The sequence below is a fragment of the Talpa occidentalis genome, unplaced genomic scaffold (assembly GCF_014898055.3).
Source record: "Talpa occidentalis isolate TD23 unplaced genomic scaffold, MPIMG_talOcc4v2.1 talOcc4.14, whole genome shotgun sequence".
In the NCBI taxonomy this organism is placed as follows: domain Eukaryota; kingdom Metazoa; phylum Chordata; class Mammalia; order Eulipotyphla; family Talpidae; genus Talpa; species Talpa occidentalis.
The window spans coordinates 67,664,133-67,682,067 of NW_023601433.1; the positions used below are offsets into that span (position 1 = coordinate 67,664,133).

The following is a 17,935-nucleotide window of genomic DNA, read 5'->3' on the forward strand; positions in this document are numbered from 1 at the left end:
GCGCAGCAGACCTCTCCTGTCTCGCTCGCTGCTCCCCTCAGCAGTGTGTTTCAGTCAGTCTGCCTGTTCTGTTCCCTACTCTGTCTCTGGTGAATACTCTCACCCCCCACATCTCTGGCCTGTACCCCAGCTCTTATATGCATAAATAAATAAATTTTTTTAAAAAAATAAGAAAATGAGTATTAAAATAATAATTATTATAAAAGAAATGCAGCTTTAAAAAGTGCTCCAGGGTTAAAATAGCACTGCAAGTACTTGAGCTTCCTCCAAACTCCATCCCAACTATGTAGCAATGATACAATTTAAAGACAGAAAATCATAAACATATAGTCATACTCAAAAACTAGTTAAGCATTTCTGTAGACAAAAACAAATGGAAACTTGTAGACACAGAACTTAAGTAATAAGTCTACTAGGTTTCATACCTACAAGTAGGCAGAAAAAAATGAGAAGTTTAACTCCCACAGAGAAATGAGGGCTAAATGTGTTCTACAAAAGGTCGAGATCAGTCAGGTTCAATGCTTAAAAACAGGCTTGCAGTGGGACCTGTGGGGAAAACATGCAACAAGTGAGAAGGTCACTGCCTTAACTAAGATAAGACACTATATCTCTGAAACGTGAACAGGCCATTGTCTCTGCTCCACAGCTGAGACCAACAAGCCTAAGAGATGTGCAGTCTTGGTTTCTGGATCTGCAATGGCTCCAATATAACCTCAGGAGGGAGCCCTAAGCTGCCTATATAAGACCTAGCTCTTGTCTGGTAGCTCAGGAAAAGGAAGAATTAAGCCAACTGTAAAGCCCCTAGGGCAGGGTGAATAAAGGAGAAAGAAACTTCCAGCTAAGTTGAGCCTGAAAATTAAAATTACACCTACAGAATATAACATTTTATTTACAAAAGATAAATTATTTCCTTCATAGTCTAACCACCTATATGCAATTTTTCAAATAGGAACACTGGCGATTTCTTGGCCAAAGCATTATTAAAACCTAATATATTAAGCTAGTAACACTTTAAAAATTATAAAATATACAGAAATTCAGCAAAAGTAAATGACCAATTTGAATTAGACTGACCACCTGCATACACACTTAGCCAGCAGACATGGAACTCCAGAATCACTGTCCTGAGCAGAGCAGCATGAACTACATAAGAATAATTGCCTTTACAGGACTAAGAGGAGAATGGACAAAATGTACAGAAAGCTAAATAGGAAAGTGATACCTAGCACAATTGCAACAACTAAAAACAACAGAAACTACACTGAATTTACAGAAAAGTTTTTGAAAACTACAAACTATGTTTCTGATAAAATGGAAACAATCAGTGATTTCATCCAAAAAATATTTAGATATATCTTAATAATAATTCTCTAAGGCTGTGTTATACAATGTGGTAACCATTAGCAATATTTGAGCACTCAATATGTGATACTGCAACTGAGAAACCAACTTTTTAATTTTATTTGAATAATTTATATATAATTTTAAAAAATGTACTTGATTCTGAAAAACTTTATAAAGCATGCTTGGAAGATTTGCGTATATGAATATACTTGTTAGTTGTATGTTTTATGAAATCCCAATATGGATCAAACATTTCAACAAAATTTAGTACCTGAATTGAAGTGTGCTAGAAGTAGAAATATAAAATGCATAGATTTGAAGACTTAGCACAAATACTAGAATGTGGGGCCTCTCCTGGTGGCGCAGCGGTTGAGTGCTGGGCTGCAAGGCTGCCCGCAGCCTCTGCAGCGCCGGTTCATCCCGGCTGGCTGGCGAGGGTCCCACATGGGGCGCAGACCTCTCCTGCCGCACCCGCTGCTCCCCTCAGCAGTATGTTTCGTCAGTCTGCCTGTTCTGTTCCCCGCTCTGGCTCTGGCGAATTTTCTCACCCTCCCGCACTTCTGACTGTACCCAGTGCTTGTATAAATAAATAAATAAATCTTAAAAAAAAAATACTAAAATATGAAGTCTCATCAATATTTTAAAAATATGATTACATGTTGAATATTGTTGACATACTGGATTAAATAAAATATATTAACAAAATTAATTTCACTTGTTTCATTTTTACTTTTTAAAATGTGACCACAAAAAAATCTTTCATTACATATACATATGGCTTGCATATATATATGTGTGTATATATATATATATATATATATAATATATATGGAGAGAGAGAGAGAGAAAGAGAATGAGAACACACAGTGTACTGTAAGGGATCAAATCTGTCATCTGTCAAAAATCTTAAGTATCTGTCAAAATTTTAAGGTTTTAATTTAAAATCTACTGTCCCAAAGTATTACTTCAGGCTGCTCAGAATTTGCACATTTACAAACTGCAAAGTCATTTGTATCCTCTTCATACACAGAATTGTAGATCATGAAAATGTTCTTCAACAAAGTACTGAGTTATTGCAAACTATGGCAATGTTTAACGGTCATTTTAAGTAATTGAAGGACACTAATTCATCAGACTTTTTGACTCCTTTTATATCTAGATTCCCTCACAGATCATTTAAATGCTTTTGCTGCTATGAGAGCTAAATAAAGATCTTTAGTATTTAAAAGATTTTGATAAGACTAATTTCACGGAACAATTGTGTATGTGACTGTGTGTTTACATATTGGCTTATAAATTTACCACAAGAGGAAAAACATCAGAGGTACATGCCATCACAGTGCTTTTTCCAAACTCTTTCATATTGTGGCATTTCATAGAAAATTGTATTTGTAAGACACACTGAAGGAAACTGTTAAGACTGTGCAAGGGAAGAGCTCACTATTTCAGCACACTTGCTTGTAGCACACTGACTGGGAAGCCTGGTCTTAACAGTTGATAAAACACAGCAAAAATCTCTGACCCATATTTTATTTTCACTTGATTCACATTTTATTCTTACTTATGCCTACAGTTGTGAAAATACAACCTCTCAACACTGTTAAAAGCAATGGCCAAAGAAGGCCACAAGATGGAGATATTGCTCCATTACCATTTATATTTGTATTTATGTATTTTTCTGTATACATTTCCCTCTCCCTGTGTTTTTCCTACTGTCTCCTTCTATGGTATTCTTAGCTACTAACTATCACTGACACATATTGTGGTTCCTTTGTTACTCTGCTTTAGCTAGTTTTAGTATAGGAAAATTATATAATGAAAACTTATTTTTTAAAATATTAAAAGCAAGGCCTCCCTGGTTGTGCAGGCGGTTGAGCGCAATGCTGTGAAGCCGTCCACAGCCTCTACAGTCCTGGTTTGACCCCCACCAGCCTTGGAGCAACCCACATGGCGCGGCAGACCTCTCCTGTCTCCCCCTGCTGCTCCCCTCAGCAGTGTATTTCAGTCAGTCTGCCTGTTCTGTTCCCCACTCTGTCTCTGGTGAATCCTCTCACCCTCCCGCACATCTGGCCTGTACCCTGGTATTTGTATAAATAAATAAATCTTTAAAAAAATAAAAAGCAAAATATTGAAAGCAGAAAGAAAATTGGAATATTTTCTTATAGCTCAACATTGTTCCACCTCTCAAACATTAAGATAATTTTTATTTATATGTTTCTCCTGCAGGCAAAAAAATCTAAAATTTGCTGCCCACAATTAAGTACACCAAGAGTGATTTACTTGGATACATTTGTTACTTTGTAAAAGGTATAGATTTACTTCATGTTCATATTGGTCAACATTCCTCTGAAACTCTTTCTTGAGAACAGTCCTCAAATCAGCTTATGACACATATTCAGACCTCTTTAGTAATCTAAAATTGTATTTACCCATGCTTACTAACTCAATTTAGCCACCAAATTTAGCTACAAACAACTAGCTATAAGTAAAAAATCAAATCTACCTTAAAGATTTACTAGTATGAAGGATAAGCTGCAGAATATGGCAAAGGTTTGAAGACAATTCAAAATGAGAAAATTCAACAGTATTTTGAAAGATACCAGCATTGCTGAAAATGTGTGCAGCTTTCTACAATAACTACTTTCATAATCAGTCTAATTTACTCTAAATTAAACATGTACTTTCAAAGGTGTGATAAAGTCTTACACTAATTTCATATAGCTATTATTCACAGCATGGCAATTATTGAACTTTCTCAAATGTCCAAAATGAATGCTTTATTTAAACATAGGAGGCCTATTTCTTACTATAGATTAAAAGTACATGCAAAAATACTGTAAGATATAATTACCTAAAAGTAAAATCATAATTTTCAGTCATCCTACATTATACATACATATGTTAACTTCCACAAATCATATTTAATGACCAACACGAAACACTGCATAGTCAGAAAAGAACCTAAATACTAATCTTTTATCTGTTAACTAAAAGTTGAGTAATTGAAAATGACTTAATATTTTAATTTTTATTCCACTAAGAGTCTTCTTGGTAGTATAGAAATTCAATTGGTCATGGGATAGCTTCCTTAATCTGATCCATTTTAATGGTATAAATAAAATCCTTAAGGATTGGTAAGGAACAAGAAGTCTGTAGTCTCTTTAGTGGGCATCTATATAGAATTTAAGGTTTCTCTACAGTTCATTCACATCTCCTCAGTATATAACAATGATCTTTCTACTCACTGTACATACCACAGTCATATCTCTTGCAGCTTTTAAAACTCTTGAGCCTTCTATAACCAGGAATTATATGTATTCCAGAATTTATTTTACCAAGGAAATGATTCCCTTTTAGAATTCGAGTTTGATTTCAGTGGCATTTTAATATGGCTTCTTTTCCATTTTACACTGCTTATACTGTTAACATATCCTTTATTTAATACTTGCTTTTAGACTCTTAACCTTTAATATTTAATTCAAATTCTATTAGCTATGTAGTTACACTTTATGGGTATTTGTCTAATAATGAAACAGTGTTTTATACACATAATCTTTACTAACCAGATGTGGAATGTAGTAGGTCCTTGCCTACGCAACATGTCTGATTACACACAAGATTCCAGTTGCTGAGTGATAGTAATCAGCAATACTGCATTAACTTACTATTAAGGGGCATGGGAATGAGGCACAAAGTCTACATTAAAGCTCAAAGTAAATTCTAATGATACTGTTAGATAAAAAAATTTCAGTATCTCAAAAACCCAAATATTTAGCTAATAAAATATACTATGATGATACTTAAAACACTGTACTCATACTTTTACATTCAATAAGATCCATCTTTCACATACATTTTGATGAAAACAAAGGTTTCTGGAAATATATAGTTTCATCACACCTTCCCTTCCATCTCTGTAACCTCTATACAAGAGTCTTTAGAATTGTTTTTAATTATAGATGGAGTTAATTGATGTCATTATTATACAAAGACCCAATAACACCTGACTTAGAAAAATATTCCTAAGACTATATAGTAGCAGTTTGTGAAATAAGTAGTTTATTGATAGAAAACATAACAAAGCTGAGAACAGGCTTACTAAATAGCAGGCATTTAATCAAATTATTTGTATTGTATCACTACAATGGCCACAAAAATTTTCTTTTGGCAATCATCAAGTCAATTAGGTATCCTCATTTCCATTCCGTTCTCTGTTCCATTCCCAAAACTGAACAGAACATGATTTTTAAATTCACCACAGACCACTAATCACTGGGTAAAGTGGCAACCTATATATTAAGAGTTTAGACTATATCTCTAAGAATAATTACAACAAGAGGCTAATTTCAAGTTAGTATCTATGTATCTTAGTATTTATGAGTAATAAAAGACAAAATATTCTAGCGATGTTTTCACAATCAGTATAAAGAAAAAACTCAGAACTGCATAAGAGGAAAATTTATAACCAAAAGAATTTCTGTTCCACCAGTTTTAGGTTACATCACAAATATTTCAGAACAGATTTGCTTTTTCCTATAAAATATGCTGAGGCACCCTCCACTAAACAGTGTACACATAAAGAAAAACTGATTTTAAAAACTATGAACCAGAGACACTCTATGGGGGTTAGGGGGCGGGAGGGGAGGGATTGGGGTCAAAATAAGGGGGTTGCAATTGTATGGGGAATATAAAAATAAAATTTATTATTAAAAAAAAGGAAAACTGGGCCTCCCCAGTGGCGCAGCTATTGAGCGCTGGGTTGTAAAGCTGCCCGCGGCCTCTGCGGCGCCGGTTTGATCCCCGGCTGCTCCCTGGCCACCGGAGGAGGGTCCCACATGGCTCGCAGACCTCTCCTGCCGCCCGCTGCTCCCCTCAGCGGTGTGCTTCGGTCCTTCTGCCTGCTCTGCTCCCTGCTCTGACTCTGGTGAATTCTCTCACCCTCCCGCGCTTCTGACTGTATCCACTGCTTGTATAAAACAAACAAACAAACAAATAAATAAATGAAACATGCCTTAATTCAAAAAAATTTAAAAAAAAAAAGGAAAACTGATTTTATAACACATCTTATGCAAAGATGTATACATTAAACAAGTATTTATTATGCTCTACTTCTATGTGTGTTATGCTTACACGAGAAATATAAATGACTGAAAACTATCTACCATTTCAGATTTTGCATACACCCACCCCTCCAAATTAATAAATGATTTTAGATCCTGCAATGAAAATGGGAAGCGAAACATGATAGATTTATAAGAGAATAGAATCTAGAGATTTCCAACTGTGTTTAGTGGAGTCCACCATAAGAATCACTGTAGGTAACTGGTATTCACTATTCATGTTCACCAGTCATCTATGAAAGAGATCTTTGTCTTTATTTCTATGACTGGGTTTGAAAAGGTTATGTTAATGGCTTTGTGCTTTTTTCCATCCAAAAGAACAGAGAGAACTCAGAAATCAGACAGAAGTCAAAGATCACCTTTATCGATATAAAGTCAGTGGAGAATTTAGATTAGTTATGGAGGCCAAATGAGCTTGTTAGAATTTATGCCTTCCCCTCGCCAGTACAAATATTGAGACAGCAAGTTCCAGATAAAGTCCAGTCAGGATAACTCCTTTACTGATATAGGGCAGAGAAGAGACTGATCCCCATGACTTAAAGTTTTTTGACTGATTAGTTATCCAGAATCAAGCAAAACAAACCAATGGCAATCACCCATCCAACAAGTTACTTTTCTATGGAAAGACGTAAGAGATGTATCAAGAGATCAGCAGTTGTTTCATTAAGAAGTCCATCCCCCATACAGAGTGAGTAAGCATTAATTGTCACTCCCCTACTATTCTGAGCATTTGAAATACAGATAAGAGCTTAAAAGATTAATTCTAATTTAATAACTAAAATCAAAGTAGTTTATAAGCATGTGTCACTTAATAGATTTTCTTCTGTTAACCAAAGTTCAGCATTCATTTGAATGTAAGAAGTTATTAAAAACTATAAAAAAGAGGGCCTCCCCGGTGGCACAGTGGTTGAGCACTGGGTTGCGAAGCTGGCCGCGGTCTCTGCGGCGCCAGTTCGATCCCTGGCTGCTCCCCGGCCATCGGAGGAGGGTCCCACACGGCGCGCAGACCTCTCCTGCCACCCTCTGCTCCCCTCAGCAGTGTACTTCGGTCCTTCTGCCTGCTCTGCTCCCTGCTCTGGCTCTGGTGAATTCTCTTACCCTCCCGCGCTTCTGACTGTACCCAGTGCATGTATAAACAAAACAAACAAACAAATAAATAAATAAATAAAACATGCCTCTATTAAAAAAAAAAAAAACTATAAAAAAGAGAAAGAGACACATTTTCTTGGTTTATTATTGGGGATCTATAATGACTTACTGGTACTAGGAAAGACCACTGATTTCATCAGAAAATACTGCAAAAGTTTAGATAGCTTATCACAATTGCAAGTCACATGGATTTTATTTTTTTTAAAGATTATTTATGCATACAAGAACTGGGGTACAGGCCAGAGACGCGGGGTGGGGGGCGGTGAGAAGATTCACCAGAGACAGAGTGGGGAACAGAACAGGCAGACTGACTGAAATACACTGCTGAGGAGAGCAGTGGGCGAGATAGGGTTGCTCCGTAGGTGGCCGAGGATCAAACTCGTGCTGCAGAGGCTGCAGACTGCTTCATAGTGTGGTGCTTAACCCTTGCGCCACCAGGGAGGCCCTCACACAGATTTTAAAAATGAATCTGAAGTACTTGTTGGCTAAGAACACAATACAAACTATAAGGAAAGTCATGGCCTTGAAAGAATTAAAAAAATACAGAGGGCCTCCCTGGTAGTGCAAGGGGTTAAGTCATAGCACTATGAAGCTATCAGCAGTCACTGCAGCAAGAGTTAGATCCCTGGCCAGGGATGTGACCCACATAGCACAAACCTCTCCTGTCTCGACCCCTGCTTCTATCAGCCGTGTATTTCAGATCTGTCTTTTCTGCTCCCCACTCTGTCTCAGGTGAATCCTCTCACCCCCACACCTCTGGCCTGCACCCCAGCTCTCGAATACATAAATAGATCTTTAAAAAAAAAAATACAGAATTGCCAATGACCACACAAGAATACAGGTGTGCAAGAAACAAGAGCTGTCAGAGGAAAACTGAACATCACATAGGGACCTAGAATTTAAGTTACTAATGAAAAATATTTTAATACATCTTTTTTCCCATATTCCTCTCATCCTTTATCCTATTCTCCCCTGAGAAGATGTAATACCCAAATTGGTATGTCCTTTGAACAATGAAAGTCATTTTAAAGCAGGTTAAAACCATGATAAATCATCTCAATCTTACATATGCTACTCCTAAAGACTTCTAGAAGCCTTTCTAAGACTTCTAGACTTCTAAGACTTCTAGAACCAATTTAAGGTCTTAGGAATACATACAAAGATATTCCTTCACTGGGCCTCCCCTGGTGGTACAGGCGGTTGAGCGCCGCGCTGTGAAGCTGTCTGCTGCCTCTGCAGCGCTGGTTTGATCCCGGCCCGCCGGCGAGGGTCCCATATGGCGCGGCAGACCTCTCCTGTCGCGCCCACTGCTCCCCTCAGCAGTGTATTTCGTCAGTCTGCCTGTTCTGTTCCCCACTCTGTCTCTAGTGAATCCTCTCACCCTCCCGCAAATCTGGCCTGTACCCTGGTTCTTGTATAAATAAATCTTTAAAATATATATATATATTCCTTCACTGTATAAGGGCTTTAAATAGCCACATAAAAATATTTAAATTTATTAAATAAAAACCGTCAAGCAACTACTTATTTGGGGAATTACTGTTGAGTTTTGGTTATGATATATATGTATTTATATATTTACTAAGTATTTAAATGTTTACTATGTGGCTAATTGTGAAGCAAATAAGATATCTGTTCTAAAAATAAGGCAACTAACTTGCCTAAGGTCTTTTTTTGTTTGTTTTTAAAGATTTATTTTTTATGCACAGAAGAACTGGGGTGTAGACCAGAGGTGCAGTGGGTGTGAGGAGTCACCAGAGACAGAGTGGTAGTCTGTCTCTGGTGCTGTTTTACTGAAATACACTGCTAGAGGATCAGCAGGCAAGACAGGAGAGGTCTGCTGTGTGGGGTTGGGGGTGGTGGGAGTCTTAAGTCAGGAAACAACCTGGTCAATCTGGTCCAAATTCTTTTTTTTTTTAAGAGATTTATTTATGCATTCAAGAACTGGGGTGTAAGCCAGAGGAGGAGGTGGTGGTGAGAGGATTCACCAGAGAGAATGGGGAGCAGAACAGGCAGATCTACTGAATACACTGCTGAGGGCAGCAGCAGGCAAGACAGGAGAGGACTGCTGTGCCATGTGGGTAGCTCCCTGGCCGGGGATTGAACTTGTGCTGCAGTGGCTGCTGATAGCTTGACAGCGCGGTCTTTAATCACTGCGCCACAAGGGAAGCCCTGACCTGGTCCAAGTTCTAAAAGTCCTTCATCTGCCAATTACAGAGTTAGGAAGTAGCTGACCTAGCTTACCCCTGTTGTATATGTGGATAAAACAGATGCCATGTTGGGTCACTATCATCCCTGGCTTCTAGTTTGGACTATGGATATCTCAAGAGAATTTTCTAAATTAATTATCTCCAATTCCTCCCCCTTTTGTTCTCTTCTGTACCCCAATCTAGCCAGACTATTGTTTATCTTACCACAACACTGAAACAGCTCTTGCTAGATGTCAGTGGTTTCCACACTGTTACAATAAAGTCAATTCTCAGACTAAATTATCATCAGCATTTAACCCAGATGATCACTATCTTCTCTTAAAACACTTTCTCCACTTGACTTGAAAAAGACCATCTTTTCTTGGTTTGCCTCCTACTTTACTAGTTGTTCTCTCTCCATCTCCTTTGCTGATCTTTCTTGTTACCCTGATTATTAAAGTTTAGAATCTCCATGGCTGAGTTCCCAGACCTCTCTTTTCTTTTTTTTTTTTTTTTTTTTTGCTTTCATTTCCCTGGTGAATTTATCCAGTTTCATGGTTTCAAATAACCTCTAAGTGTCAGAGACACCCTGTAGCAGCGGGAAGGGATGGGGCAGTTTCTCCCGAGCAGACCGGTAAGGAGAGGCTGGAACCCTCAGTGGCTTTTCCAGGCTTTTATTGAGTTTATGAGGTTCACAGCAGGCAGGGGTGCTGGGGGGGGCCTCCCAGCCCCGGGCAAATCTTCACTCTTTCGGCTCTCTGGTGTTCTCTCGTGGTTTTGTTCTCTTCCTTCTCCTTCTGGTCGTTCTGTTCTACTGTGACACTGCCCTTATAAGCCCCAGTCTCAGCCCAGGTGAACCCACCTAACCATGCCCACACCCTATTCCAGGTGCCTGCCATCAGGCATGCAGTCAGGACCACAGGGATCCATCATCAATCCTAATGGCGGGAGGGCAGAAAAGTCTGACAGTTATTTACCCTACACACCCAAATTTATATGTACAACCCAAACCTTCTTCCTTTTAACTACAGACATGTATAACAAGTGCTATGTGCCAGCTCCATTGGAAGGTTTAGTGGACACTTCAAATTTAGCATGACCAATACCAATCCCTGATTTTATTCCAACCAATCCTGCTTCTATCCTGGGTTTCTCAATCTCAGTAAGTGGCAACTGCAATTAGATAATTATTTATTCAGTTACTGAGGCCAAAAGCTTTGGAATAATGCTTAACTACTTTTTTCAACTCCCTTTCAAACCATCAGTAAAATCCTATCAATTCTATGTTCAAATTAAGTCCAGAATCTGACCACTTTGTACCATCTTGTCCATTCTACATTCTAAACCACAATTATCCCTCTAAGTAACTAATGACTTAAATACAGATGATCCTTCACAGAAGAAAGTGATCATTTTGAAAATTTAAGTCGAAGCAAGAACCTCTTCTGGTCAAATGCCCCTCCCCCATCCATCCCCAACATATAATAAAGTCCTTACAATAGCTTATAAAACCATTCATGATTGTCCCAGACCCCCATGACTGATCTCATTTCCTGTTACTATGCTCCTTGCTAAACCTGCTCCAACCACACTGGCTGCCTTGTTATTCCTCAAAAAACAAAGCAAGTCCTGCATAAGGTCTTTGCACCTTGCCTTTCTTTCATGCTCTTCCCCCCATGAATCCACATGGCTCATTCCCTTTGTAGAGGCAGGAAGGGAGCAGTGCAGGATCTCTATGACTTGAGCAGACGGGTAAAGGAGACTCCTGGAGCCCTCGGTGGCTTTTTCAGGTTTTTATTGCCATTTTACCAGGTATATGGCAGGCAAGGGCCAGGGGGCTGCAGGCCCCCAGTGAATTCTTTACTCTCTCTGGGCTCTCTGGCATTCTCTCGTGGTCTCATTCTGTCTCTTCTGCTTCTCTTTCATTCTGCTCTCTTCCTCGTTCTTCTTCATGGTGCCTTTATAAGCCCAGTCTCAGCCCACATATACCCACCTAAGTATGCCCACACCCACTCCAGGTGTCGGCCATCAGGCATGCACATAGGACCGAAGGGATCCATCATCAACGCTAATGGTGGGAGGGCAGAAAAGCCTGATAAACACTTACCCTACACCTTCCTTTAGAAATCTTCTCTGACCATCTGACTACCAATTGGATGGTTTAGTGTTTCCCCTTACTAAATGTGAGTTTCATGAGGCAAGGGGGTTCATTTTATATACCAGGTAAAGCCTAGTGCTTAAAATTCAGTAGGCACCAAGCAAAACTCTGTTGAGGGACCAGTAACAAGACTGGTGAGTGCATAGTTAGGTCACGCTCTTGACTAATCTATCTACTTTATCCTGGTCCCTCAAACTTGGCTAGTTACTGTAAGAGTGATTGGCTCTGGCTTGAAGATAAATTATGCATTAAGGACTTAGGACTGCACTTGTCTCTACCCAATTTCTGGTTCCCTGAAAATCTAAGAAAATTTATATTCAATGTAAAGTAAGGAACTTACTCCACTCAGTTTCTCTGTCTAAAAAGAAAAAAATTTCCTCGGCACTCTTTCCAATTTCAAGAGGGCTGGGTAGAGAAACACATTAAACAATTTATTGGATCCTTGTTATCAAACTTTACCTCCACATAGAATCTTTTTGATGATCTATGCTGCATTTTGGGGGGTCATTTTTACCCATAGAGTTAAATGCTGTTTGTTCACACTGCCTAACTCTGCAAATTAAATTGCACGCAAATTAAATTTTTGTATAAACAAAATTTCTATGAGAGTTGACATACAAAACTAGATTACATAATCTAAATTTTCGACTACTGCTATTAAGTTTCTGTATTCTCTTAAAGGGGCTCAATTTTCCATAAATAACAGGAAAGCATCTTTAAATCTTTGCATAGGTTTTTTTTTTATAAGACGCTTTCTAGCTACAAAATTTAATCAATCAAGTTCTAAAAATGTTTCTTAATATTAAAGGTATTCTTAAAAGTTACTCTGTAAAATTATAAATTCAGTTATTTTTGCACATATTAATCATTTACTTTGGAAATGAGGTGTATCTTGTTCTTTATGACCAGGAAGTAACACCAGGTGAAAATAACGAATGTAGACAGTTATTACATAATTGTTTGGATATAAGAACCTGAACTGTGAAACGCTTATACTCTAAAATGCTTATGAAAATGAAATTCAATTATATTTAATTCAAAATTAATTTCATTTAGTGTTTCCTGCAATAGTTCACAGAAATTTAAGAAAACCTCTCGGGAAAATGTATACTTTTTTTTTTTAATTAACATTCTTTGTCCTCCACCATAGTGGAAAATGTACATTTCTGATCCAGTCGTGTACAGTGTCCTTAATGGTAACTGTTGGTAAATTTCATTTTTTAAAACCCCATAACTATTCAAAGCACTTTACGAAGGCCTTAATCGGATCATGCAAAATTCTAAGTCTTTCACCCCATAATTTCTTAAAAAAGTGAAATGTCATCTCCTTGGCAGTAGAGTTCGAATACAGGCGCTATTTACCCTCTCACTACTCCCAAGACAGAAGACCAACAAACAGATTTTACAGGTCACACTCTCAAGCTTAAAAAAGGACAGGACACAGTTGGGGGGGTGGAGGAGCGGGGAGACAATGATCCTGTGCTACTGATTCGGCTTCTCTTTCTGCAGCATCCCAAGTACCTCTCCTGTCCAGAAAACTTTCACAGTTACAGGGCCAACATCACAGAAGCTTCAAGTCTCCCCAGATTTCTAAAGTGCGACACGAACCCCGACCGAACAGGCTAAAAAGATTTCGAAATACAGTGCAATATAAAAACTCCTGAAACACAGACGCCGACCAAAATACAATCCCATCCTCCAGAAAAGGAAGAGGAGAGGAGGCAGCTAAAATAAGACTGAGCATAAACGGAAAGGCGAAAATTTAGGATGAGCCTCGACTGCTCTTCCCAGCACTCAGGGGAGCAGGAAACAAAGGGATACGATGTAAAAAGGTCTACCCTACTCCTCTTCCCTTCTCTCCAGCATAGCTGAGTGGCAGGATCTCCCCAGATGGCAGCGGAGAGAATGAAGGTATCACCCCCCGCCCCCCGGGCTGGTGACGCCGTCCAACAAGTCAGCGGGGCCGGATCCTGACAAGACAAGGGGGGCAGGAAGGCGGACAACTCCTTCTGCGGCTGCGGTGACGCGGGGACCCTGAAGAGCCGGGTCGAGGGGGGCAGCCAGGACCCAGGATGACTAAGCCCCGGCTTCCTCGATGGCAACCGTGGCAAAGCTCGCGCCCCCACCCCCCACCCCCACTTTCTGCCCCGAGGTGCCGAGAGAAGCGTGGTCCCGGGCAGCCCGCGCCCCGCTTACCTGCTGCACCCCGAGGAACTGGTAGAAGTTGAGCTGCACCTCCTCCACCAAGTCAAACAACTCCAAGTCTCCGCTCTCCCAACCGCGCGCCGGCGCCGCCAGCAGCAGCAGCAGCAGCGGGAACGGCACCAACCCAGGCCGGCGGCGCGGAGGAAGCCGGGCCGGGCGCGAGCGAGGCGCCGTCATCGCGCCGGGCTCCGAAAGGTCACCCGCCGCGCAGCGCCGTCAGCCGAGGCCGGAGACGTGGCGGGGAGCGCGGCTGTGGAAACCGCCTGGCGGTCAGAGGCTCCTCATGCAGCCGAGCCGCGGTCGTGCGGCGGCCGCCGGCCCCACCGAGAGGGCAGGGCGGCGGGGGCGCGCCGACACGGGGGCGCGCGGGCGGGCGGAGGCCGCCGGGGGTACCTTCCTCTGACCCTCACCCCCGGGCCGACAGACAGCTGGAAAGGCGGCGCCGGTCGCTGAGGTTGCAGAGGGGGAGAGGCTTCCCTTGGCCTCAGCCTATCCTAGGCCTCGCTTCCGGTGACATCACATCTCCTAGCAACCGCGGAAGAGGGGCGGGGCCGGAAGTAGGGAAGGCGGCGCCCCCAGATCTGGGCCTCGGAGAAACGCTCGTTAGTCGCTGTCGGGGGAAGGAGCAGCACATGTGTTTACACAGTTTGCGCCATGGGAAGTTACAGGTGTTAAACTTTTACCTAGGACAATGTAGATTTTCACCTGAAGGCTACTTTCTTCCCCTTGAAAATGAAAAGCATATTTGAAGGTTGATTTATTGATTGTGATCTTTGTTTCATGTGTTTCATTAGTCCATTAGCCAACTGTGGGGAAAGGAAAAAGTATCAGGCTTTTCTGCCCTCCCGCCATTAGGATAGATGATGAAACCCTGTGGTCCTGAATGCATGCCTGATGGCGGGCACCTGGAATAGGGTGTGGGCATAGGTAGATGGGATTCACCTGGGCTGAGACTGGGCTTTTAAGGGCGGTGACAAGGGGGAGCCAGCAGAAGCCAAGAGAAGCGGAGAGAACACCGGAGAGCCCAGATAGAGTGAGGGTTTGTTGGGGGCTGGCCTCCCGGCTCCCCAGCACCCCTGCCTGCCATATGCCTGGTAAATCTAAATAAAAGCCTGCAAAAGCCACTGAGGACTCTGACTCCTCCTTTACCCTGTCTGCTGGATCAGAAAACCTGCACTGTGCCCACTCCCGCCCCTACACCAACATATAGGAGCAATTGAATCCAGGACTTGGAAAGGGCAAATCTACTTAACAGTCTAGAGTAACCTTTGAGAGAGGTGAAGCAAAGAATTTGAACCAAAACAAAGGTTACACGTCTAATTATAAATTAAGATTTACAAGCATAATGTCATAAAACAGGCAGCCTGTTTTTATTAGAATTAATAATAGTAACTCAATCATAGTCTTAGAAGAAATGTAGTTCTTCCACTTTATCCCATTTCCAATTGGGCTTTCCTTTCGATTTATTTACTTATGCATACAAGAACTGGCGTACAGGCCAGAGGTGTGGGGGGTGAGATGATTCACCAGAGACAGAGTAGGGAACAGAACAGGCGGATTGACCGAAGTACAGTGCTGAGGGGAGCAGCAGTTGAGTCAGGAGAGGTCTGCGGCGCCTTTTGGGTCACCTCCTTGGCCAGCCGGGGATGGAACTGGTGCTGCAGAGTCTGCGGATACCTTCATTGTGCTGTGCTTAACTCCTGCACCACTAGGGAGGCCCCTCCAATTGGGCTTTCTTAAAAACAGCTGAGTTCTGTGTTTAAAAACGTTCAGGCTAAAGACCGTTTTCCCACCCATATCTCATGTCCTAAAGTTGCTTCTATTAAGTCTCTAAATTTTTTCCCATTGGCTAGTATTGCTTATTGTGTGTGAACTTTATTCTCTTCTTAGACTTCTTTCATATCGTCTCCCTGACTCCCTATTCTTGTTCAGGCTGTAGAAGGGGACTGTAGGGTAAAGAAAATATCAGGCTTTTCTGCCCTTCCGCCATCAGGATAGATGATGGATCTTTGTCCTGAATGCATGCCTGATGGTGGGCACCTGGAATAGGGTGTGGGCATAGGTAGATGGGATTCAGCTGAGCTAAGACTGTGCTTTTTAAGGGCGGCGTCATGGGGACGCCAGCAGCAGCAGTAGAAGCTGAAGCAGAAGCCGAAGCAGAAGCCGAAGCAGAAGCCGAAAGAGAAGCCGAGAAGCAGCAGAACGAACGCCAGAGAGCCCAGATAGAGTAAAGACTTGCTGGGGGCTGGGAGGCCTGCCAGCCTCCCAGCCCCCCAGCCAGCACCCCTGTCTGCCATATGCCTGGTGAACCCCAATAAAAGACCTGCAAAAACCCACTAAGGACTCTGACTCCTCCTTTACCCGGTCTGCATGGGATCAGAGAACCTGCACTGTGGCCATTCCTGCCCTTACAGGGACCAAAAAAATGCTTGTGTAAGTCACTGCACTTGGGTTGTTTAGAAAATTTGTCCTATGCTTTGCCAATTTTGGATCCAGCCAATTAAATAAAACTCAGTAAGAATGAAAAGACTCCTTCATTCTCATAGCAAGATTACAATGATTAATAAATTAGAAAAACAGTATCTACGTAGTAAATCTTACCGAAGAAATTCTTGTATTATTGCAGTTTTAAAATAATTTTAAATAGTCATAAATGAATGCACATATATCTTGCTTTGACATAACTTACATGCTTGAATTAATCCTTTTTTTTTTTTTTTTTACATTTTAAAAGGACAGGTTTATTTAGGAAAAGGAGAAAGAAAAAGAGACACCTGCGTAGACACAGATGGGCCATCTTGGAAGAAGAACCACTAATTAATTGTATTTTAAATTCATCATAAGACTTACCTTTGAAAGATACAAGAGCAGGGGTGTCTGAGTCTTCAGGGCTGCTATGACAACAGGCATTGATTTCTCACAGTTCTGGGGTTCAGGAAGCCTGGGATCAGGGTGCCAGCATAGTCATGTTCTGGTGAGAGCACTGCTTCTCCACATTTCAGAGAGCCATCTTCTTAGTGCACATTTGCATGGTAGGTGCAGGAGACACAAGGGAGAAAAGAGGCGGGGAAGGGAGAAGAGAGGGCAGGGGGAGAGAAAATGAATCGTGACTTCATTGAAACTCAATTATCTTCTACAGGCCTTGTCTCCAAATACCATCACATTGTGGATTAGGGCTTCAACATGTGAATTTTTGGAGGGAAGGGACACAACCTTTTGGATCTCAGTAAGAAGTATCATCTTTTCTGTGTCTCAGTGCCAAGCACAATGTATACCCCACGCTAACATTCAATTAGTTGGATTGAAACCTGTGAATATCGCCCCATGACAGTTTTTTTAGTTTCCTTTTTGATATATCAGTTTTCTTAAAGTGAAAGGCATCTTTACAAGCTCTCTAAATTTTTTACTCTTTATTCAATGAGTAAAACATCAAACTATGAAACTAATAATCTTAATCTTTTACTTCATATCTAAACATTTGTATTTTTTCTCATTTGATCATTTATTTCAGTTCAATATAACATATGAAACTGTGCCCTATTGCTACAAGTCTAGTATCCTTACTCTGATCTTTAGCAGAGAGTCTAGTATTTCCCTCTTGAGCCATATTCTTATGTTGCCCAAGAACCCCAGGGATTTACTCTATTTAAAGGAAATCAGTTTCTTTCCAAGGCTGAGCTGAAATAGAATTGGAGTCTATTCAGTACAGTATTGCTATTGCTTCTAACTGCCATAGGTATTGGTCTTGAAGCTTTATCCTACTCATCCCA

At 41.0% G+C, this 17,935-nt stretch overlaps 1 protein-coding gene across 2 annotated transcripts in view; it reads right to left on the reverse strand.

The window, feature by feature from the left end:
• Positions 1–17,168, reverse strand: part of DNAJC1 (DnaJ heat shock protein family (Hsp40) member C1) — a 123,790-nt gene extending 106,622 nt beyond the window's left edge. The window contains exon 1 of one of the 2 annotated variants that reach the window (XM_054695137.1): positions 17,016–17,168. In XM_054695137.1, coding sequence (XP_054551112.1) covers positions 17,016–17,075 — 60 coding nt within the window. In that variant the 5' untranslated portion in view covers positions 17,076–17,168. Of the gene's footprint in view, positions 1–14,156; positions 14,343–17,015 lie in introns of those variants that run through there. The other variant, XM_037510694.2, reaches the window with a different exon arrangement.
• Between the last annotated feature and the right edge of the window lie 767 nt (positions 17,169–17,935).